At 46.0% G+C, this 25908-nt stretch overlaps 1 protein-coding gene across 1 annotated transcript in view; it reads right to left on the minus strand.

Moving 5' to 3' along the window:
• The window catches only part of DCLK3 (doublecortin like kinase 3), a 56601-nt gene extending 33659 nt beyond the window's left edge, over positions 1 to 22942 (minus strand). The window contains exon 1 of the mRNA XM_072726404.1: positions 22850 to 22942. Within this exon, the coding sequence (XP_072582505.1) occupies positions 22850 to 22916 (67 nt within the window). The 5' untranslated portion in view covers positions 22917 to 22942. The remainder of the gene's footprint in view (positions 1 to 22849) is intronic.
• Between the last annotated feature and the right edge of the window lie 2966 nt (positions 22943 to 25908).

Raw genomic sequence — 25908 nt, forward strand, 5'->3', positions numbered from 1 at the left:
GGTTCAAAGAGGCTTCACCAAAACTTTACTAAAGGTCACTGATTCTATTGTGGTTTATAAGTGTGATGTTTGAGGATCTGCCTGAAACCATGGAGCCTGTGCACCATGGGTCTAATCCTCAGTCTCCCCTGTAAGACATGGGGAATGCAGGACTGAGTCAACATTGTGCCTGAGTGGCTCCTCCATGCCTTGTAGGGGCCCCCAGTATGGGCTACACCTTGGGAGCTTGGGAGTCACTAGGTGAGGCCTAGTCCTGGGAATGCAGCTTCTGCTACCCCAAAGTGAGCTATCTTTCAAGGACACACAACTGAGATAAAAGGTCCAAGCTTGGGGCACCTCAGTGGCTCAGTGGTTGAGCATCTGCCTTTGGCTCAGGGTGTGATCCTGGGGTCCTGGGATCGAGTCCTGCATTGGGCTCCCTGCAAGGAGCCTGCTTCTCCCTCTGCCTTTGTCTCTGCCTCTCTCTCTGTATCTCTCATGAATAAATAAATAAAATCTTTAAAAAAAAAAAAAAGTTCCAAGCTTTACCACTCAGGAAATACCAACAGGAGGTCAGAACATTCTGGAATTTTTTAAAAACCCAAATCTCACCCACCTCTTTGCCAAGAGTTTTCTAAGCTTGACTTTCAATTCAAGGTGAGGTGATGATGTGAAAAGGTGAAGACCACAGACTCTGAGACAGATCTGGATTTGAATCCTGACGTGGTCACTGACTACTTGCGTGAATGTGGGCAAATTACTCATGTTTCTGTTTTTTTCATTTAGGAAGTAGGAATGAAAACACCTTCCTTCCAGGGCTTTTGTGAAGAGCAAATGGGAAAATAATTACAGTTCACTTCAAGGAATGTATGGGATCCAGTAAGGGCACAGTAATTGCAGTTATCAACACTGTCCTTACAGTCTCAATATCTCTTTTGTATGATAATTATCATTTTGCTAGTAATATACTGGTAAGGCAAAATTCACTTGGCGTCAGAAGAACTCATGGACCAGCATAACATGGCAGGTATTTCTGAGTGGGTTGCAAAAAAAAAAAAAAAAGAAAAGAAGAAAAAGAAAGAAAGAAAGAAAACAAAAGGAAGTTGAATGAAGTTTTAACTGTAGGTACAGAAACTTTCTTCTCCAAATGGTTTGTCTTCCCAATATTTAAAAAAAAAGGAAAGAAAGAAACCAAGGTCATATTAATGTTCAGGACTCTTATAATGAAAATTCACTCATTATCAATGTATTTCCTAATAAACTGCATAAATGAATAAAACAAGATGTATTTCCTGATCAACTGTGCCCAGCCAGAATAAAGCAGTTCAGGCAAAAGTGATTCAATTTCCATTTCGGTACAGGTCAAGAAACAGGAAAATGACAGAATGTGTCACTAAGTTAAACCATGAGGGTCGCCTGCAGATTACTTACGTTACCCCCGCAACCCCCACAGGATCCATCTGTCCTACCCTCCCTGTAGGAATCTGCATTTAGGCTTCCTTTAAAAAGAGGTTAAAGATAATTATTTTTATGTGCATTTGAATCGTAGCAAGAACCCCAGTTGTGCCAGGATGCGCAATTTGGCCCAACATATTTACACAGAATGTTTTTTGTTTTTTAATTATAACATACAATCTGTTCTGAGATGATTTCCATCTAGAGACAGGTGTCAGATTAGATGACAAGTAGTGGCTGCTACTGATCTCACATGCCATAAATTTATGAGCTTAGCACTCTCATTTACAGTTCAACTATTTACAGACATCTGTTATTCCTTTCCTTCTCATAATCTCTAATCTGCCTCCATTTTTGTCTGAGAGAGTTGAAAGAAAGAAAGATCTACAGCAGTAATACTAGTCTGTGTTTTCTCACAGGGACAGTTAAGGAAGGATAACAAGGAGGATGACCTACCAATGTGTGTGTACAAGGGGACTGGTATTGTCATTTGTTTCCCTTGTGGCACTTCTCACAGAGTAGGACCTGCTATACTGGTCAGGCTAAGTCAATGGAAAAGAATTCGCTGTTCCAAGGAAGGGAAAGGAGAGGAATTTTTCAGGGGAAAATGAGAAGGACCAGAGAGGATTTGATGAATACATTAGGGCTGCAGGAAGAATTTAGCAATGGAAGGGGGTTCAGGACGGTCCCAGAGAGGGGTCCAACACGGGATGCCAAGGAACCGTATAAGCATACTCATAAAACAGGACAGACACTAGTAGTGCTCACACATTGAATGGTGACCAAGGATGAGTGAGGTGAGTTGTGATGGGACCTGTGGCCTCAAGGTCACAGTGAAACTATGGATTTGGGTATGATGATAGAGGACTTGGCCTTGTGGTACCCAGAGTTAGGTGCGGGAGGGTCAGACTCTGGGGATTACAGTGCCCAGCCAGATTCAGCAGACCTGACCGCAGATCCAGCCCTGATTCCTGGTGGTTAGGAGAGTAAACTGGGAACACCCTACCCCTAAACCCAGGAGAGACTCCACCAGAGTGGCCCCTATTCCAGGGCACAGGCACAAAGGATGTGAAGACAGAGTAGCTCTGTTCCACCACCATCAGGCACGCTCAGTCCACTGCACAGACAATCACAAACTCATTCAAATGTCTGCCTCAGACTACTGGGGAGTACTAGGAAAATACAACTGCAAGGTGCAAGCCCTCCTCCTCCCCACCTTAAAAATCCTTAGTCCAGAGGAAAGTTTTCATCTTTAAAAGTGAGAGAATAAAATCAGGAGACTCTGAAAGCCTGGTCTTTAAGCAGAGAGAGCAATCACTAGGGAGAGGAAGAATATAGCACAACCTTTGGGTCTCAGTCTCCAGCAAGAGTCCTCACCTCCTGAGGACAACAGCACAGTGTGCATTTAGGCTAACTCTAAGCAGCAGTGTCCTGGTGCCTACCCCCATCAAGCCAACCAGAAAGCCAAAGACCAGCCTGTGTCTACTTATCTCCAACAATTTACAAAATTGATTAAATGGAATCATGTGAAATTGTTGGTATGTCCATTTTGACCTGCAAAAATAAATGGAAATTTCATGTGGCTCAACCTAAAATGATATAGGATAATAATCCCCACTCTGTCCCTACATCAACCACAAATAGTTAAAGAAGGTACAGATAGTAGGGGAAAAATCTAAGATTTTATTTATTTATTTGACGGAGGGAGGGGGAAGAGAGAGAGAGAATGAGAGAGCACGCACAAGTAGGCAGAGGAAGAGGGAGAAGCAGGCTCCCTGCCCAGCAGGGAACTTGATGCGGGATTCAATCCCAGGACCCAGGGATCTGCTCAGGTCAGGCAGATGCTTAACCAGCTGAGCCACCCAGGTGCCAAGATAGTGAAAAGTAAACACACTAATTCCCAGTCCTCAGTCACCAAGTCTGCATTTTCCCAGAAAGTGACACAGAAAAAGATGCTCTTGTAGCACTCAGGTTTTTTAAGTTCCTACAACATATGAATTGGCCTTAACTTTTTAAGTTCCTACAACATATAAATTGACCTTAACTTGGCAATACCGCTGCTTTTGCTTCATGCACCCTAAATACAAAAGTTTATAGGGCTTCACCCCAGAGCCAATCTAACCCCCTAACATACACACACAGCAGAATAAACACTGCTTTCGTTGAGCCACCCCTCTGCTCAAGAACCTACCGTGGCTCCTTATTATCTTCCTGGGGAGCCAAACCGAAACTCCTCAGCTCAATATGTAAGAACCTCCATAATAAAGTAGCCCCCTCCCAACCCAACCCACATACCCCTCACTCCTTACACCCACCCAAGCCTCACCATCTTGTAAGACCTGGGACCCACATCCACTGCCAAACCTTCCCTGACATCATTTTCACAGTCAGCTCTTCTTCTGAAGCTCTGTTCCTTAAACCAACACTTCACACGAATGCTTGAGACCCAATACTGGCACTTGGCTGCCGGACCTCTGGTCTTCCCTTTGGTATATCTCAGTTCATTGTTAATTCATCTTCACAGGTGTAAATATTCTCCCTCTCAACTGTACATAAGCTCCCCCGAAGACAGACATCATGGATTGTGTAAATCCCCCCTATTGCACCCTAATAACAATAACAGGCACTGCAGACTTGGGGAACCAGACTCCAACCCTAACATCCAACACAAGTACCAAGTCTCGGTCTGCCAGCTTTCCTTGTAGACAACTGAGTGTTACTCCTCTCAACTTTGGTAAACATCACACCCCAGACCTCCCAAGGAGATTAAATAAGAGAGGTGGAAGAAAGCATCATCACAGATACCCATTTACTACAAGGAAATCTGCCAAAGCAGCGTTTATAAAGAGGGGCTGATGCAAGTAGGGGAGAGCAGTACATTTTTTCAGAGTTTGTGATAGCATCATTTTAGAGGCGTGCAAAGAACACCGAACACAAGGTCAGAGACCTCAGTTAAACCCTGGTTCTAGCCATGTGACCCTAGGAGAATTATAGAATCTCTCAGTCTCCACACCTGCTACCCACGATACCTCACTTGTGCTGAAGGTGGCTGGCATGTGTTTATTTTCTTCCCTCTCTGAAAGAAAACAGGTCTTGTAACCTTGTATTTCCCCCAAATCCATTGTACATCTCGAGAGCAAAGAGGAAACGATGCTAAATGTGACTCAGCAGGTGAATTTGTCATCCATGCAGTGATTGAAATAGAAAACCTGTAAGGACAGGATCATAAGAGGAACACTCCAGCAAATCGAAGCATACAGCAATGCTGGAAGGATAAATCAACTTCCTGCTCACCAATCCTAGGATTCTCTAACTGGTGCGAGCCAGGACAGGCAGGAACTACACAGGCGTTTTGCTCTGATTACCTCTAACGGCTCTGGCCCCTGGCAATCCTATCTCATATCTGCTGCCATGATTCAGATGAGCTAACATAACCTGATTCTACAAAGGTCAGATCTACACCTTATCATGCTGACCAGGCTACCTACCACAATGCTGGGAAGTCACATCAATCCAGTTTCCTGTGTGACCATTTAATAATACTTTGATTAGGCTGCTAATCATGGAGTGTAGGATCAAGAATTGAAAAACAGAAAGTACCCTGCTAAAATTAATCTTCTACTTGCCTTTTTAAATCAGAACAAAAAGAGTATACCTCTTCCTAGTCATTTTTAAATCCTAACCCATATGTCTAACAAAGAAAAACTATGTCTGAGACGCCTGGGTGGCTCAGCAGTTGAGCGTCTGCCTTTGGCTCAGGGCGTGATCCCTGGGTCCAGAATTGAGTCCCACATCCAGATCCTTTCAGGGAGTCTGCTTCTCCCTCTGTTTGTGTCTCTGCCCGCTCCCCTCATGAATAAATAAATCCTAAAAAATGAAAAAGAAAAGAAAAACTATGTCAGAGGTCAGCACTAACTTTGGAATTCTCACCTTGGTTCCTAGAGAGCTATAAGGACACATGAGAAAAAGAAATGGGATTTCACAGGTGTGATTAAGTAATACATCATGCATAAGTAATACATAATCACTTGTTAAGCATTTACAAATTATGAGTACTGAAAAAGACAGAAATTGGTATTTCAGGGACACCTGGGTGGCTCAGGTGATTCCAGCCTGCCTTCGCCCGGGTCATGATCCTGGAGTCCCAGGATCGAGTCCCACATTGGGCTCCCTGCATGGAGCCTGCTTCTCCCTCTACCTATGTCTCTGCGCCTCTCTCTCTCTCTCTCTCTCTCTCTCTCTCTCTGTCTCTGTCTCTCATGAATAAATACATAAAATATTTTTAAAAATTGGTATTTCAAAACATCTGGTAATATGCAATACAACAACAAAAAAATTCCTATAACCCCCTTTCCTGGCAGGGACACTCCTCCTAAAATACTTTCCCTTTTATCAACCTCATATTTCTGAGTGGTTTCACCAGATTGATCACGTGCAGCCCCAGGACACAGTGCTGAAAGACTGTTCACTTCCATTCTTTTGTAGAAGATGGAGAAGGACAGGCTGGAATTATTTTCCCTTTCACTGAGTAATCGTTTGTCCTGGGCTTTTTCCAGGGGCTGTTTGGGAACAAACTCATTTTGTTCATATGCAGATGATGAGGCAGGAGAAACATTTGTGAACTTACATTTGATTATGCAAACATCCCAAGGAGGGTTTTCTAAATGAATAAAAAATTGGAATGCAGCCTCTAGTCACTAAGCCTCAAAAATGCTACTGTTTTGTAACTTGCAAGCCTGGTCAACGTACATATTGATCAAAGCTAGAGAACTTAATAAAAGTAAGGTAATAAGATGAACCCGTCCTGCTATTTATTGGCCATCATTGCTGATAACACTTCAGTCTCTAATTAATGCTGTCACTACTTGATCTTTATTACCAACAGCACATAAACTGAGACATCAGAAACAGAGTAATTAACAGAGTAATTCCAGCTGTCATCTCAAAGGTGCTTCTGGTCAGGGTTGTCTTTTAATCTGCTAGCCTACTCATGCCAATTTTCCTATACGCCTCCCAGCGTATTGGCACAAGAACCTTGTATGATCTCTGAGTGAAGGCTATTTGCCAGTCCTTGTTATAGCCCTCCTAACAGATGCCTGATACTTTCTGCCTAAGCTACTCACTGATTTAAAGATGGAATTTGCCAAGTAAACACAAAGCAGAATCAGACCCATTAATTCAGATAACAGGTAGTTGCCAGAAGGGAGGGGTTAAGGGTGATGGGCAAAATGAGGCAGTGTGAGGGGGAGGTACATGCTTCCCGTTGTGGAATGAATAAGTCATAGATATGAAAGGCATAGCAGAGGGAATATAGTCAATGATATTGTCATAGTGATATATAGTGACAGATGGGAGCTACACTTGTAGTGAGCACAGCAAAACATATAGATTACTTGAATCATTATGTTGTATACCCAAAACTAATGTAACATTGTGTGTCAACTGTATTTAGTTAACAAACAAACAAAAAAAACCAATGAAGAAAAAGAAGAAAGCTCAATGGATACTGACCAGGCAAAACTAACAATTGCCTATACAACCTTGTTATGGGTGGAATTGTGTTCCCCCGGCCCTTAAAGTAACCTGAAGTCCTAATCCCCAGTCTCTCAGAATGTGATAGGATTTTGACAGGGTTTTCACAGAGGCAGTCAAGTTCAAATGAGGTCCATGGAATAGGCTATACTCCAACATGACTGGTATCCTTATAAGGAGGTTAGGTTTAGACACAGACAATTGTACAGGGAGAATGCTGTGTGAACATGAAGACGGTCATCTACAAGCCAGGAAGAGAGGCCTACAGCAGCTCCTTTTCTCATGCCATCAAAAGGAACCAACATTGCCAGTTTCAGATTTCAGACCTCTAGCCTCCGTAACCAGGAGACAATGTATTTCTGTTGTTTAAACAAAACAACAACAAAAAGAACTTTATTGTCCTAGCTACTTTGGAATTGTAATTAGTTAGAGAGAGAGGTAGAGACATAGGCAGAGGGAGAAGCAGGCTCCCTGCAGGGAGCCCAATGTGGAACTCAATCCCAGGACCCCAAGATCACGACCTGGGCCAAAGGCAGAGACTCAACCACTGAGCCACCCAGGTGCCCCAGGAAGGTTTTTAAGTGAACAAGCTTATATATCTCCTCAATTTCAAAGCTCACCCCAACCTCTTTGGTAATGCTCCTCCCCTTGCCCTTGCATTTCCCTGCACTCCGATCCCATCCTGCACACGATACCCACCTCATCACCATATCACACTTCTCACTTCCTCTTCTGCTGGTTTTATTTTGTCTGAAGAACCTTCATGGTCCATGCAAGCAGAAAGCACTTTCCTCTCTCCCCAAACATCCCAAGACACCCCACAACAAAGAGGACCAGTGACCAAGGGATAACAAAGAGGACCAGTGACCAAGGGATGAACTTTTCCCCACTGTCGCTAATGTGCCTCCTTTGTTGTCCAATTAAACTGGCTAAGCCAGCAGCTCCCATCCCTGATGTACTGTGTCCCATAGGGCAGGACTTCTCACATGTTAGCGTACATACACACACCATCTGGGGACTGTGTTCACGTGCAAGAACTAATTCAGCCAGTCAAGGTCTAGGGTAGGTCCTAAGATTCTGCATCTCTGACAAGGTTCCAAGTGGCACCTATGTTGATGGCTCATGGACCACACCTTCTGACATACAGATACAGAGACAAGCTCCAGAGTATCCTTCCGGGAATGCTGGTCACCTATGAGCAAATTCAAAGTGGCCCATAAACCAATTCTTTAAAGTAGTACATAACCAACAGAACCTTTATTTTCATAATGTGAGTAATGAACATATGGTATGTAATTAAGACATGACATCACCAGTACAGTGAAACAAAGTCCAGTCAGGATTTCCTTGCCAGAGTTTTCATTTAAGTACAGCACACAGAAATGAAGGGAGGAGTGACCACTTTGACCACCCAAAGTGGGCCAGCAGCGCTGGACTCACCTGGGAGCTTCGTGGAAATGCAGAATTTCAGGCCCCAGCCCAGATCTCCAGGATCAGGTTCTGCATTTTAACAAAATCCTAAGGTGGTCTGATGCATATCAAGTTTAAGAAGCACTGCTACAGGGGTGCCTGGGTGGCTCAGTCAGTTAAGCAGGTGCCTTCAGCTCAGGTCATGACCCCACGGTCCTGAGATTGAGCCCCACATGGGGTTCCTTCCTCACTGGGGAGCATGCTTCTCCCTCTCCTTCTGCCTGCCGCTCCCCCTGCTTGTGCTCTCTCTCTCTCTCTCTGTCAAATAAATAAATAAAATCTTAACCAAAAAAAAGAAGAATCACTGCTACAGACTACCTCTTGCATCATCAAAATGGCTAGCAGGACCAAAATATGCAGACCATGACGGGAGAGATTACAAAGTCCTTGGACTAGTGTATATCCATTTGATTAACCCTGAAAGCATGGCAGCATGACCCAACCAGATCCAAAGTGGGATCCAGGAGCAGCTCTGGCCCAGGGGTGGGTTTATTTCTCTGGAGTCTACATGCGCCAGCTGCCAAATGAGCATGCAACGGAGTGAGAAAAGGGGAAAGAAGGAGGTGTTTCATGCACAGGCATCAGACTCCTGGGAGGAGGTAAGAGGATAAGAGATAGTGACAAAAGAGGCAGTGAGTGGAATGACATCTGCACCCGCCCTCCTGATCCTTGGAGCACAGAGTCAATGAGGGACACTAAAGAAGCTGTGTTTCAAAAGCCTGTGTAAGGCTCTAGGATCCAGGTGATGAGGCCCTAGAGGAAGCAAAGGCAGCAGCCCTGCCTTCTGCCACACAGCAGAAGAGGGCAAACAAAGTGCAGCCTTGGGGACGCACAGACAGCAGGGGTGGGGGAGTGAGGAGTGACTTAACCACTGGAGAAAGAAAAAGAGCCACAGTGTACCCAAGCACAGGTGACATCCTGTCCTGGGGACTCAGAGAACACTGAGGTCCTGTGTAACCAGGTGGCGCCAGGGGAACTCCACACTAAGCATTAATATTAACGTGGTCTCATTTGCTCCCATGGCTGGTGAGGCCTCAGACATTCCAGGGACCACAAGAATAACCATTTCTCCCAACAGCTTTTCCTCTAGATGAACCCTTTTCCTGCTTTCAAATTATTTCATCACAGAAAGCTTTTATGCTCCTCTTTTCCCCTTTGACTCCATGTTTGCTGAACCTCATCAGATGCCACCCTGTCACTCCTGTTGTCCTTCTTTGCAACATCCAATGCTGATGAAGCTTCCCCTGGGGACAGCTTATCTTCCCGTCTCACCCTTGGGTTTAATGTTTCCTCCCAACATGCTCCAACTCACCCACGATCTCATCCCTGGGGTGTCACCTCTCACTCAGTAAAATTCCAATGGAGCATGGCTCCCAGACTGTTGCTGTCTATGACCTGGATTTTTCATCCCAATTGTCTGTTGCAACTCAAGAAACTTGATTTGGGCTGAATTTTGCTTTTCTCGGTGCTGTTCAGGGAGGCTCTCTGGGTATTTTCGTTTGGAAGGGGAAAGTATAGTCTCCAGCTGACTTAATACCTCCAAGACCTCATATCTCCTTTCTCTGGCTGGTTATGGCACCCAGGGGCCTTCTTCAGACCACCAGTCCCCACTGGCCTGTGTCCTAACAACATTTAAACACACTGGGCCAGGTAGAGCTACACCACAGTCCATTTCTATAGGTGAGGCTGCAGAAATAATTCGTTTTTTATATATTTTATTTATTTATTCGTGAAAGACACAGAGAGAGGCAGAGGGAGAAGCAGGCTCCCCACCGGGAGCCTGATGGGGGACTTAATCCCAGGACCCCAGGATCATGATCTGAGCCAAAGGCAGACACTCAACTATTGAGCCATCCAGGCATCCCTGCATAAATAATTCTAAGGACAAACTCCATCTTCTTTTTTCTAAAGAGACTAAGCACATCTGTCCCATTTCTACGTCTTCATGCTTTGGTTTGGATGGATCTTGGATTGATGGGAGACACTGAAAATATCTGAACCATCTGAACGTGCATATCCCTGTGGACTCTGACGCCTCGTTTGTCAGCTGCTCATCTGTGAGGCTGGTGAACACCTCCACTAAGCAGTATCATACAGGACAAAGGAGGCACAGACCCTGCAGATTCCTTAAAAAGCACTATTTAAATCATTTTGACCTCTTGTACAACATACAATTAAATAGCAAACAGGTAAGGCGACTTAAGAGGAAATGCTTCCCCCAAAACACACAGTTTTCCCTCATATTCAGGAGTGATGACATATTTGAAAAATACAGGGGCCTTTTACATAAAATAATGATAAGGGAATACTATTAATTATTTTACGCCAATGAATAAGACAACTTAATAAAATGGATGGATTCCATGAAAGATGCATATTACCAAAGATCTCTCTGGAAGAAATGAATAGCCTGAGTGGCTCCACTGTGCTCTTTACCTGAGGTTTGGGTGCATCAGATGGAGGAATAACTTTCCATAAATATGGAAGACATAATCATTACTTGACTGATTAGGTTTACTGGTAAAAAATTCTCAGAAATTGCTTGCGTGGAAATATGCATCCTTTGTAAACAAAAGTAATGCCTTGGATCCATTCTAAGAAGGAGGCAAAGGGAATCCTAAGGAAGCTGTGAGAGCAGAGATTGTGTGGGTGAAACTCTTTGTATGTTAGAGCTGATAGGCCAGTAGCCCAACACCCTGTTTTCAGATACAAACGTAGACAAGAGAGGGTAAGCAACGGGCCCAATGCCACACAGCCAGTTAGTAAGAACTAATACAATCAGTGGCTTTAGACAAATTTAGGGGTGTCATTTGTAACCATGGAATAAAGCAAAGCTCGTGGGATCAACGAGAGGAAACAGAGCAGGACGCCAACTCAACAGGACCTAAGCAAAACAGCCTCAGTTTAGCTCTGCCCTAATTGTTAAGGCAGCCAGCATCCCAACTGGGCAAAATGAAGTCACACAGTGTTCCTGCAGCTGGCAATAAACAAGTGAGCTTTTCCCTGATATCCCCGTAGACAGGATGATCTAAAAACACAACTCCCCAAAGTGTATTAAGATTCCAAACAAAGAGTGATGTTAGTATAAAGCAGATTAAGAAATAAACTTTTCTTCCTGTAGGGAATTAAAACTGCTCAAACTGAGTTTGGTTTTCCTCTAATCGAAAAGTAGGGAAGTCACCAGGCCAAGACCCTGGCTGCAACAGGCACCATAAAGCTCTGGCAGTGGCCCCAGTACCACCCTGAGTGCCAGAGTCAAGAGAGACCTTGCCTTCACCTCTGCTGGCAGAGTACCAGTGGTCCTTGCTGCCATGGGAGCCTGCATGGCCACCACCAGCCTGGCCTCACAGGATGGCTGTGAAGGCTGCAACAAGATGACAGGCATAAGGTCACCTGCACATGTAAGTACTTGGTACATCATCGTTAAATCACACTTACAATAGTAGCACCAAAGCAACTCTGCTTTGGTGGATACTAAGAAGCTGGATGGCTTCAGCCGGTTGGGCATCTCACTCTTGGGGTCATGGGATAGAGCCTCCACTGGGCTCTATGCTCAGCAGGCGGGTCAGCTTGAGATTCTCTTCCTCTCCTGCCCTCCCGCTCATGTAAGCATGCACACACCTTCACTCTCTGTCAATAAAATAAAGAACTCTTTTTTAAAAAGAAGAAGCCAGCCTCAGTGGGCAGAAATGTATACAGTTCCCTCAAAGAGCCCAACTGCTGCATGTAGGTCTTTTGAGAGCATCATTTATAAATGTTTTAGCAAAGCTCGGTGCCTTCAGAGCCTTGATAGGAGTAAACCTTGCAGTTTCTATGGTTAAGCCTCTTTGGGAACCCTTGCAATGCACTCTCCTGGCATTTGCCAAAAATATATCATTGGCAGGGATGGCATCTACTAAGTAAATGGACCTTGCATGGAGCCTGCTTCTCCCTCTGCCTGCCTCTCCCTGTGTGTCTCTCATTAATAAATAAATAAAATCTCAATAAAAAATAAATAAATAAATAGACCTTGTTTGGCAAGACTCCAAGCATACAGACCTAATGCCAGGCAGGTGGCAGGTTGGCAATAAACAGGTATTGCGTGAAAGAATCCAACAGATCCATAATAATGTTAATGAAAGCAACCTATCGCTTGAGTCCACAACATCAGGAAGTTCCAGGATGACTAAAGCAATCCTGCACTTTCCATGTTTCTGCCCCCAAGTCCATCTAAAGCTACTCAGCCATCCATATCCCATAGGGCCAGAACAGTCATGGATGCCGGTGTCCAACTCAATCCCCTTACCAGGCAATGGTCCCCAGCTTTTATGAACGTTGGCTGTGAAAGGGCCACCGCTACTCTAGTCTCCAGAATTACCCTCTGTTGACTGGAGTCCCCCACCCAGGAGCTTACATACCCACCTCCACCTTCGCAAGCACAGCCCACAATCAGTAACTGATAGGGAAAGGGAAGGGTACCAAGGACCAGTCAGTCCCTCGCTTAGGGGGGCCCACATGCAGTAAATGCTCCAGAACTCCTGTGGGCTCAGGCTGAGGTCATCTCCAGCTGAGACCACATCCTTGCTTAGCTGTGTCCCCTGCTCCCGACAGCTCTCCCCTCAAAATCACATACACAAGAATCCCCTGCTCAGGTGCTATTTCTAGGGAACATGGACCCACATCATTGCCTAAAAGGATGAAAGGGCTTTAAATCTCAAAATAAGAATGCGCACTGAGCATTTAGTGGCATGTTTTTTTCAAAGTCTTTCACAGAAGACATCCCATCCTTCATGTTTCATTAAAAACAAAACGTAATTAATTACCCAGAAATGCCTAGAGTGCCTTCAAACTATTTCTCTCACATACACACCATCCTTCCTACTTTTGGTCTAGTCTGCAATTGATCACCTGATAATCATTTATCCAAGCAGCTTTCCATGAAGGCCCTCAACCACTCCATCTCCCTCACTCACCAACGCTGTAGCTGTTTCCCTCCTAGTTTACCATTACTGGTGTTACAATATGTACCCGATGCTCTAACCACCGTCATCCAGCCCACCAGCTCTGTACTAGCTAATACAGTAGCCACCAGGGGCTATTTGCAATTTCAGTTTAAACTAACTAAGATTACCCTGCCTCAGACGAGTGGCATAGGAGACCCTCACTAAATAAATGAAAGAATGAAAGAGTGAATGAAAAAGTAATTTATAGTGATCATCAGTGATTTCCCAGTCTCGAATTTTGTAACCTTTACACTAAAAATTGATACTTTTCGGGATGCCTGGGTGACTCAGTGGTTGAGCATCTGAGTTCAGCTCAGGGTGTGATCCTGGAGTCCCGGGATCCAGTCCTACATCGGGCTCCCCACAGGGAGCCTGCTTCTCCCTCTGCTTGTGCCTCTCATGCGTAAATAAATTTGAAAAAAAAACTGATACTTGCAAGGGTATTAAAAGAACTGTAAGAACCTTCTAGAAAAAGTTCCTTAAAAAGCCACGAAAGGATATAAGTGTTACTGGTTGAATTTTGAGCGGATGGTAGTTAATTGTAGGTTAAGAAAACACAATGCCAGCCTCCAGATGGAGGCAGCCGGCTAGCCAGGAACTGCTGAGAATTTTTGACAGTTATTCAAGGCAGAATGGAGAATATAAAACTTTCCTTTTTTTTCCTCCTAGGATGGGCAGGTATTTAAAACTCCACTTTTTCCTCCCAATAGAATAAAAACCCATCACGTATGTTTTTTCTTTGTTAACATCCTCACTTAAGACTACTTAAAAGCCCACATACCACACAGTGTTTATGGTCATGCAAATATTTGGGGCAGGGGGCACGGGGAAGGAGCGGGGTAAGATAAAGATAAATATCAGTCTGTCTCCCTACCCATCCCCTCTCCACCTCTCCACCAACACTCCACTTTCCTAAGAAAACAGCTTAACAAAGACACCTACTTCCGAAGAAAGCAAGCTAAAAAAGAGAACGAGGCAGCCTCTGCTGTCTTCGCTTTATAATGTAGACAAAGCAACTGGGGTGGGGGGTGGGGAGCAGATAACTAACAAATGTTCCTGGGAACATGGGAACCATGGGGTTCTCTCAACTGGTTCTCAGATTTTTTTTTCATTTACTCTTTATTTCTCCTTTAATATGACTGTGGACCCATTTCCCTTTCACACGATGGGACATCCCTGGAAAATACCATCTTCAAAACCAGTAAGACACCTTCAGCTGTGCCATTCTTATAGAAAATGATCAAGTCCTTTGAATTCCAAATTGATACTAATGGCATTAAGGAGAAAGCACTCCAAAGTTCAAATAGCCAGCGCACTGCAGACTTAAACCCTTAACTCAGGAGCTTCCTCAAAATTACATTACTGGGGAAGTCTGCAAACCCTTGCGCACAGGTTCACTCCAAGTTCCAAAAAGAAAAAGGAGCTTCAATAGAATGCACTTAATTGCTTTCTGTCTCTTTGTCCTATTCAAATGAGTATGTCCAATGATTTTGGTTTTCTTAACTCAAACACAAGGTGAAACCCTGACCAGGACTGTTGTGCCCTTTTATTTTGTTCTACATTAATAACTGACATACTAGGCCTATCTTTAGCATCACTGAAGAGCTGGTGCCCTCTGACATTATCTTTTTATCCAGATTCACAATATAAGCATGTTATTACTAACAAGAGTCAATTATCTAAGGAAAGACTATGATGTTGGGGCTAGTGATGTCTAGTGCCAGTTAGAGACACTGACAAGCAAATTTAAATGACTTTCCATTCCAGAATGTAAAGTATTAGTCAATTAAACATATCAGTTCTTCCAGGATGCCTGAGTGACTCAGTTGGTTAAGTGTCTGACTCTTGATTTCAGCTCAGGTCATGATCTGAGGGTCACAAGATCAAGCTCCACATTGGGCTCCGTGCTGGGCATCAAGTCTGCTTGGGATTCTCCCTCTCACTACCCTCCCCACCCCAGTTGCACATACTCTCTCTCAATTTAAAAAAAAAAATCCATTCTTCCCAATTATAATTTGTAGGTCTGATGCCATTTAAGTACCAATGCAATTTTTGAAGGAGGACAGGAGACAAGAATGAGTAATGAAGATAGTAAAATATATTATGGAGCTACAATTTTAAGATCTTGGTACTTACACAAGAATAGCTGGATTTTAGGAAAAGACAAAATAGTAGCCCCAAAAGAGATACCACTTCGCATGAGAATTTAACGTGTGATACAAAATCATTACAAAGTAATCAGCAAGATAAGAATCATTTTTATTCAATATTGAAACAATTGGTTAATAAATTGGAAGGAAAATGAATCTAGATTCCAGATTATTCAAAAGCTACAGAAACACATAAATAAACTGTACTTGAATATTAATCAAACCACCAGAGCAAGAACGAGTTTGGACATTGGAAGCATTAAAGGAGGTCACAAGTATTAAGATCCCGAGGTCTCACGCATCAGTTCAGGATGGGGAAATGGAAGGTAGATTGACTTCAGTGTTGGCACCCCCAAGGGACAGTGCTGGTGCCACATGGCCGTAGGTAGGGGCCTCAACCGATACATGTCAAGCTTAGCAGCTACCACAAGAAGAGTTCTTGCCCATACGAATTCCATGTGGATTAAGCAGCCCTCCTCCATCTCAGAGACTCCAAGTGGGACGGACACAAGGGCAGTGCCCTGGCTCTTACCTGTTCTGTAAGAGAAGGGACACACAGCACTTCCAACCATAGTCCAGTGGCCCCAGTAAACCCAAAAAGGTCTTGGGTTGGACTCTCCCAAGAGAGAGCCTGGGGTAAGGATCTGAGTTGAGTTAGGAGGCGATCCTGGGAAGTGCTGGAGGAGGGTGAAGAAATGCGGCAGTAAAGCAGCATAGGCGAAGAGCTGGTTGCTGCTATGGGCTCCGCTCAGAGAGGAACCTCTGGGAAAATGAACAGAATATGCCCAATGGCTGTCTCACAGGGGCAAGGTAACCGTGATATTTATCCACCTGTTGCACTCCATTAGGGGGTGAGGGTGGCTCCCAGGGGCATTAACTCCCTAGAACTTCTGAATTCTCCTAGAATGGGTAGACCATTCCCCTACAGTCAGAGAAAGCCCTCACACAGGGTTTCAGTGGATTGCAGGGGAACCATAAGAACAAGAACTAAGGGCAGGTCTGATCGCATCTGCTAAAAGAGGGGAGCACATGGGTATCTGGGGAGCACAAATTGTCTGCCACAGATGTAGAGACCCAAGGATCTGGCTATAACCAATCTAAAATCAACACAGCATCTGAAGTAAATTGAACAACCAGCTTCACCCAGTTCATTCCTAGAAGAGACATTCCAAAAACCAGGCCGGTGTTGCTAGGACATCTGCTCCTCCAACCAGCCCCGAGGCCTAACAATAGTTCTTAAAGGTGCCCTGGACTAGCTCTTGGGTATGTGGACAACTCTTAGGAAAAATGCTTTATTAGTCTGGGGGGATTCCAAGATGAAAAGACACAGCGCCTGTCCACCGGGAGCATGTGGTCTCTAGGGGATGACAGGTCAGCACTTGCTTCCAGACCATTTATCACAGATTCCAGAGAGATGCAGTGGGGTGCGAGTCCCCTGGAGGACCTCAGAAACTCTGCCATGAAGGTAATGGCTGTGCCGAGGCCAAGAGACAAGTAGCAGTTTGTCATGAATGAGAACAAACAGAATGGAAGCCACTTCCAGCAGTTTGCTCCTGGGGCTTCCAGCAGGGAATGTTAGGTTAATAATTCATACAAAAAGAAAACATCAAGTTATGTTTTAAATTATTTCATGCCAGTAACTTGAATTAATACAAGATCTCACTCTGGCCACCACAGAAATTTGCCCTCAGTTTGTGACATTTTTGTGTGTCTGTTTGGGTGCCCTCGGCTTCCCCCAAGTGCAGAGTTTCCATTTTCCTTGTTATGTAACTACCTTGGGATCATTTAACCTGCACCACGCCTGTTCTCTCCTAAGAGAATTTTGAGTATCTCCGTCCAAAAACAGAGTTGGTGCTCTTAAAAACTGAAGGCAGATAACTAATCTCACCTTATATGGTATGACAGCTTCTGTCTCAGAACCATCCACGATTTTCTCAAATATTTTTCACTCTCTTGAAACACGTAGAAGACAAAAAGTATGTACCTAATTAGGCCACACAGAACCTACTCCAGCGGGTCAGAAGCAGGAGGCACAACAGAAAGGCTAACAACGCCAATCACATCATCCAAATGAGCACTAATTAAAAGTCCTGGAGAGGAAAAAGAGACCCCACAAGAGGCTGCAGTTCCTCAGAAATCGGTTCAGGAAAGCTCAAGTGAGTCAAGAAAGATGGGATGATGAATATGGGCGGCACAGCTCTGGCCTGGAGCTCTTCTGTGCTCCTCCTGGACACATGTGGTCCTCACCCTGGTCAGTGGCCAGCCACCCTGACCCCATGGCAAGGAGCCATCTCTGACTCTTCTTCCCTACTTCCACCTCCCACACAGTCAGTCCACCTCCAAATCTTGTGGATTCCCCCTCCCAAATAGCTCTCAAATCAGACACCTCCTCTCCATTCCCTTCACTACTTACTTCCTTGGCACATGGGACCTGAACCACCTGTCTCGGGCCTTCCTCCCTACCATCCACCTACCCACACCTGGGCAAGCGATGTCTCTGAGACATGAAGCTGGTCATCTGCCTCCTTCATTAAACACTCCAGCGGTTTTTCCACCTGCTTATTTTAAAAAAAAAAAAAAAAAATTTATTTATTTATTCATGAGGGACACAGAGAGAGAGAGGCAGAGACACAGGTGGAGGGAAAAGCAGGCTCCATGCAGGGAGCCTAACGTGGGACTCGATCCCGGGACTCTAAGATCACTCCCTGAGCTGAAGGCAGATACTCAACAACTGAGCCATCCAGGTGTCCCCTGACCTGCTTCTTAAATTCTGGAGGATCCTCAGACACATTCCAGGGGATTTGCATGTTCTCTCACATTATGTTTGTTTAACTTGGTGCTTGCATTTCCATCATAAGTTGTTTTTTTTTAAAGATTATCCACAGAAAATCAACAGAAACATATTCTGGATCATGCTATGACCAAGTGCTGCCACATCATTTCACCACGTGTATTCCTACATTTATGATACAGTTGGCAACAAGAAATATTTTAACTGTCACAGCTAATAAGAAAATAACGAATCAGACTTACCACAGAGAGCACTAATGAGAACTGAGCCATCAGACAACCCATGTGGCACAGCACATAGCATACCAAATTCGCAAGACCTGAACAGTTGTTTTTAGAATCAGAAACAGTGATTTCATGGTAGCTAAAATAACTTCATCCATCACACAAAAATTCATCAAGTTAATCTGAATTTCCCGATTTGTAGCTGTGTTGCTATTTTATGTATATATCTGTTTGGGTTTTATAGTCAGATGAGAGCTCTGAGCATAGAGTATAAACCTATTTCACGCTACTCCGTGTTTGAACTGCATTATAATAAAAATAATGTAAGCCACCACTAGGAATCTACAACATTTTGTTTCCTTCAAAGGAATTCACATATTACTCCCATTTGAAAAACTCTGGCCTTCAGACTGAGGCTTAAGGTCCATACCAAGGCATATGTAGGAGAGACAGTGATGTTCTCCGAACTTTCCATCCACACACGCCACCCCCCCCTTCCCCAGCCCCCTCACAGTGAGTTCTGACCAATGGACTGCGGGCATGAGCAGCAATGCATCAGTTCCAGAGTGAAGCCAGCAGAGAGGAGCCAGAGAGCAGCTCTCCCCATGATCTCCTCCTGCACTGGTGACTACATAGGCCACATTTTCCCAGTGGTGTGTCTACAGGATGGGACTGCCCGCATGCCTGCCAGCATGGCCCTCTCCTGAACTGTGAGGGACACAGAGTGTGAGTGACACATAAACTTGGTTGGGTTAAGCTATGAGGCCGGTGCAGTTAATTTGTTACTGCAACAGAGCTTAGCTCATCCTGACAAACACATCTTTGGAAACAGAGCTCAGCCTCCCTGCCCAAGCCCTTCTCATCATACTCCTGCTCCAGACAACTCTTAGTTCAATGACCTGAATGCACCAAGCTGTTTCATGACACCCTACCTTTGCACATGCTGTTCCTTAATCCTAGAATGCCAGCGTTCTTACTCTTCTGCTCTCCTCCCTCACCCACCACCATGATTCATCCTTCCAAACTCAGATCAGATATTAGTACCAGCAAGAAGCCTTCCTTCCTCTTCCTTCCCTTTGACCCCCATCACCATTACCCACAAACTGTACAGAATGCCTGTCTTAACCATGTAAAAATCATACATTTACATGTCTGTCCCCATCCTACCCACAACCACATTGTGACAGGGTCAGTGGCTTACTCATCTCTACACCTTCAAGACCAGCATGCAGGTGGTGTAGGCATCATTTGGTTGTTTGACCAGGAAGATCTTCCTCCAGGGGGCTGGCCTAAGGCACTTGAAGGAAGTTATATCCATTACCCCTGCAAGGAATAAGTCCCAGCTGTCTCTGCCCCAGAACCAGACCAGATCTGCCCAGGAGGCCCCAACCCTCCCCAGCATCTCCCCAAGCACAGTGCTCTTTAGCCCTAAGAGGGGCCTAATACTAGGGTACTAGGCCCTAGTACTCTCAAGTGTGGTCTCCAAACAAGTAACACTTACAGAACTTAGAAGCTAGTGAGAAAAGCAGAATCTCAGACCCACCCCAGACCTCCTGGATCAGAATCTGCACATTACCAAGATCCCCAGATGAGTCACGTGCCTGAGAATATCTGAGAAGCACTGGCTCAAGGCACCCAAATAGAATCTCTTCAGCCTAAAAGGTAACTTTAATAATAATACTTTCCATTTGTAATCATATCTGCTGAGTGCCTTACATCACTAAATCCCCAGAATAATTTGATCATGCCCATTTTACCAATGATAAAGCTGAGGCTCAGAGTAGTGGGTACTCTGCTGAGGATCACACAGATTGGAAGTATTTGGAGGCAGTTCTGATGGAGTCAAGAGCTCTACCCACCCCCCATAACTACACACAATAAGGCACCCTGCCATTTGCAAAGTTCTGTAAAAGTCAGCTTTCCAGACCAGCCCAAGCACCCCCAGAGACCCCCCTGTCTCCTCATAAGCCACTGAACTGGTGCTTCTCTCTATCCCATCACTAACTGCCTATACCATGAAGCCTCCACATACACCACTGTCCCCAAGAGACTGCCCCTTCTCCCTGGGTTGGGATTTTATGGACTTGCTCAATCAATAATTGATGAGTCAAAGAAAATATTTCCCCTTTGATCATCAACCCTGTGAGATCAGCTTGACAATTACTCTTAAAGAGAGAAAGTTGAAGATGCTGACATTCCCAGGGAAGTTCAGTGCCTTGTCCCCAGGTCACCAGGAAGCCGCAGACTTCCCCAGATAGAACTCCACTCCCTGACTCCCAGTACGAATTACGAATGTCTTCTTCCGCACCATTCCTCTTCCCCTGCATTTCCCTCTCCTGACCTATATTAGTAGGCAGTTAACAAAACATCCTTTCCAAAGAACACCTCCACATATGCATCTTCAAAAGGGGCTCTGCTTCACCACCCGAAGGCCCAAATTTAGACATTTAACAGGAGGCCACCAAAGGAAAAGGTGGGGAAACTGTGTGTCCCACATACAATGAGCCTAGCACTGAAGCTCAACAGTCCAGCATCGCTCTCTCCAAGCTTTGCCCGCAGCCTGGCCACAATAAACTAAGACTTCATCTCAGTTATTCTGAGGGCTTCATGGGGTTCTCATGCTGAGACTCTCCCTTCTCACACTTTTTTAGCTCACCATCAAAGAATATGGCTCAGAAAGATCTTTTCAAGCCAAATGAAGTGAGTTACAGAGCATCTTTCAGCAATTATTTTCTGCCTCTCTGTTCCTTCTCCAGTGGAGCATTTTATGGCACCACCCAAAGCAATCTGAATATTAAGTTGAAATGCTTTTCCAGGGACATCTGGGTGGCTCAGCAGTTGAGTATCTGCCTTTGGCTCAGGGCGTGATCCTGAGATCCAGGATCGAGTCCCACATCGGGCTGCTTGCAGGGAGCCTGCTTCTCCCTCTGCCTGTGTCTCTGCCTCTATGTGTGTGTGTGTCTCTCATGAATAAATAAATAAATAAATATTTTTATATATATTTATTTATATATTTATATATAAATAAATTTTTATATATATATGTGTATATATATATACATATATATATATATATATATTTTTTTTTTTTTTTTTTAATGAAGTGCTTTTCCAAAGTTGGGCTGCCGAGCAAACTGAACATGTCTTCCCTTTCTGACTTCTCAAGGGCTGGGTTTCTTACTACTTAGCCCCTTAAGGAAAGCACAGTGGTTGGCTACGGCTCCACATGCCTTACTGGTTGTGATGGTGGTTGTCAGCTCAACACCAGCCCACTAGACCACCCCTCCTAGCAGTAACCCAGACTGACCTCATAGCTCCTAAGACAGTCACCGAAGCACAGGACCACCGTATGCCAAGATGCTTCGTGAAATACAGTGATGGCAATAGAACCAGCTTATTTTGATCACTGTCATCTTGGACAATGCACAGAGTAAAGGAAGGAAACAGAATCAGCGGGGAGGGGTGAGATGGAGAGATGACTAATGTTGGGGATGAATAACAAGTGAGTTCCCTCCACAACTTCTCTCCCCCCGCTCCCAGCAGGCAGATCCTCTGAGAAGGTGCCCCCAGTCTCCTCTGCCCAGCGCTGGTACTGTCTTCTCTCCACCTCCCAACACTTGGCCCCAGAGCCAGATGTGGAAGGCAGTGTAAATGTGGTCCTAGATTTGAAATTAAGTGGTGGGAGATTTCACAGAACTCATTTTTTTCCTGCTAATTCCCAAATGCCCCGCCTGTAGCCTTTATCCTGCCGGTCTTTAGTTCTCCTGTGTGTTTATCTAGTTCTAAGGAGCTTCCTTTCTGCTCGGTGGGAGAGCTCCGGAGACTTGGGTTCAAATCCCAGCTCTACCGCTACCAAGCCATTTGACCTGGGGCAAGAGTTGCGGGCACGGCTGTTGCTAATCTGAGAAATGGGGATAATGCTGCCTTCCTTCCAGGTTATGAAAAGGATGGAAGGTGGTGAACCCCAGGCAAAGCACTTGGCACCCTGAGATGCTCAGTGCGCCCAGCTGCCCGCCGGGGGCCTGCACGCTTCCGCAGCCCCAGGGCACCTCGAAGAACGCCCACGCGCTCCCCAGGAAGGTCCCCCCGCTGGCAAGGGCGAGGAAGCAGCCGCGACAGCGTTATCCCGGGCCCCAGGCAAGCGAGCCCCAGCGGGTCTAGACGCGCGCGCGCGCACACACCCAGAGCTCGGGCACCCCCGCGGGGCTGGCTCGGCGGCGCCACCCGCACGGAGCAGGGTCTCGGCGTCCCCGAGAGTCCACTTACCCGGGGCGGGCGGCGCGGGCCGGGCGGGCGGCGGCGGCGGGCGCGGGGTGGGCGCGGCGGCGGGCATGGCTGGGCGGCGGGCTCCGGCGCCCGGGGCGGGCGGTGGCTGCGCGGGGCCGCGGCTCGACGGCCGACGGCCGGGCTGGCGCGGGGAGGCGGGGCCGACGGAGCAGCCACCGCCCGCGCCCGCGCCCGCGCCCGCGCCCGCCCCCTCTCCTCTCACTCCCGCCTCCCGGCCCGCGCCGCGCCCGGCGACAGCCACCGGCAACGTCTCCGGGGGCGCCGGGCTTAGCAACCGCGCGGCGCCGCAGCCTCGCTCTGCGCGCCCGCCCCGCGCGCGCCCCCACCCCGCTCCCGGCGCCCGCCCCATGGGGGCCCCCGGGCGGCCCCCGGGCCCAGCCTCCCCGCGCTCGTTCCCGCCCTGCGCGCCCTGGAGCCCGGCGGGACCCTGCGGGGGACGTGCGCCTCGCCCACGCGCTCTGTAGGTGGCCAACCCAGGACGGGTCGGGACCCCGCAGCCCTCGCGCCTCCCGGCCGGTCCCTCCGTCCCAGCCTTCCCGCTGCTCTGGCACGCTGACCCCGGGTGCTGCAGCCACCTACATCCTGGGACCCCAGATTCAGAGACCTGCCCACGCTCTGACCACAGCCTTGGCTTCTAAGGCACAGGCTGCAAAACAGCCCTCAGGCTTCATCCAAGGGCTGCTCGATGACGCCCCGTATTGTTACACTCCTAACGAGTACCACCCGCTCAGTCCTCGTATGTGCAGACATCCCAGGGCTGCGGTCAGGGGACCAGGCCCAGGGGACCCACATCCTCAAGCACCTGTTCCCAGGCCTCTTCTGGGAGAGACGGTGAAGGCAGGGGACCACCCATACACACACCTCTCCAAGTGGCCACTGACAAAATTACAGAAGTGCTCTTGATTTTGCCCTAATCCATCAGATCACCGAGCCCTCTTGTCCAATGTGGGTGTTCTGTGAAATTGTTCAGGTTCAACAGAACACTGGGGCTGAGCTAAGAGTACCGGGCCAGGACCCACATGGCAGCATCTGTCTTTCTTTCTCACACAGAACAAGTCTAAAAGAAGGCTGTTTCCACCTCTCGTGGATGAGCTTAGGACCAGGTATCTCTCCAGGCTTCTAAATGCCCACCCTCAACAGACTGCCTTTTCCTCCTCAGATTCAGCCTCTTAAGCCATTGCGTGAAAAAGAAACTTCTGCTTCTAGCTGGTACTATAGTGAGCAATCCCATTCACCAATAGTGACCAAGATGACAAATGACCTGCCTCCAAGTCACTCACCTTCTAGTGGCAGGGAGGCAGATAATGAAATAATCAAGTATGGTTACAAATGATATGGAGAAAAAGGAAGTAAGGAAAGAAGAAAGTGGTTATCTTCAAGCTGGGTAGTCAGGAAACTGACAAGGTGACTTTCAAAGCAAAAGCCTGAATCAGGAAGAGCCTATTTGGAAATTTATCTTAAGTGCCCTTCGGCTACTTAAATATTTTCTTCTTAGAAGCCTTCAACAGCCACTCCTCCTGACCCTATCACTTATATTCTAGGAGTAAATAAAACTGAAACTGAGTTTGAGAAAAACATTTCACTTGTGGAAGAGAATGCTGATGACTTGTATTTTCCTTCTTGCAAAAGCTACAATCCAGCAGTGTTTAATTACTGCTTAGATTGGGACGCCTGAGTGGCTCAGTGGGTGTGCATCTCTCTTTGGCTCAGGTCATGATCCCTGGGTCCTGGGATCAAGTCCCACATTGGGCTCCCTGTGGGGAGCCTGCTTCTCTCTCTGCCTGTGTCTCTGCCTCTCCCTGTGTATCTCTCATGAATAAATAAATAAAATCTTTAAGAAAATTACTGCTTAGATAATCATTTATGGTAATTAGATACACGTTAAACTAGTGTAATGAATATCTTAACTGAAGTTATCAGATGACCTTGCAACAGTGAGGGGGAAAATATGATGCATCTTGTTGACGTTACTAGTTGCCTAAATGTGTCTTCCCTTTTTCTGACCTAAAAACAGACCCCAGTGTTGAGCTGAGCACCCTGCAGCCTGGAATAAAGAAAACATTTCCTGGGCTCCCTTGCAATTAGGAATGGTCATATGGAAAGTTTCTGGCCAATGAAATAGAAGAGGATGTATTGTGTGGGAGTTTCTAATAAGCTCTTTACAGACTCTGACGTGGTTAATAGGTACATTCCTTTGTCCTTCTCCTCCTTTTGTCCAGGATTTTACACATAATGTCTCTGGTCGATTAGATTACTATTTTCAACTTTTCACCTTATCCCTTAATTAAATTAGACAATTCATCCTTTATGGTACATGGACTGTACTTCCCAAGCCTTGATTTTAGACTTGACCATTTTCCTGGCTTTGGCCCATGAGATGTTACCAGACATAATGTGAATAGAGGCTTGGAATGTACTCCTGTGATTTGCTTTAACGCTTGTATGCTCCTGCCAACCCTCTGGGTAGCTACTGGTCCAAGCAAAATGTCAAACAACATGCAGCATACCTAAACGTGGACCTACTGCTGAGTTCAGCCAACTTGCAGAGTAAAGCAGAGCTACCCTACCAGACTTGCAGAACTAGGAGTGAGACAAAGACCTACCCATTGTTGTAAGCTACTGAGTTTGGGGCTGGTTTGTTTCTCAGTATTATGGCAAAAGCTAGCTAACATGATGGTTGATGAGGGCTGGAGCTTCAGCAGCCATCTTGGGTCTTGTGGTCCGTCACCTTGAAGATGGAAGCCAAGCCCTAAAAATTGCAGAGCTCAAAAAATAGAAGCCTGAGTCTCTTACAACATCATAGAGTTACCATACCACCCCTTGACTATCAACTTTGGACTTTCCTTTGAAGGGAGTAATCCTTGCATGCCTAAATCACCATAGTCAGGAGTTTGCTGTTATTAGCTGCTACGTGATTATTTGTATCAATTCACTCAAAAAGGAAATCACTTTATTTTCATATTAATAGAAGTATTGATCACATACATTTGCAATTACTTATGTCAAATACAAAACAGAAAAGAACCATCATGCTTGAA

The sequence above is a fragment of the Vulpes vulpes genome, chromosome 11 (assembly GCF_048418805.1).
Source record: "Vulpes vulpes isolate BD-2025 chromosome 11, VulVul3, whole genome shotgun sequence".
Classification (NCBI taxonomy): domain Eukaryota; kingdom Metazoa; phylum Chordata; class Mammalia; order Carnivora; family Canidae; genus Vulpes; species Vulpes vulpes.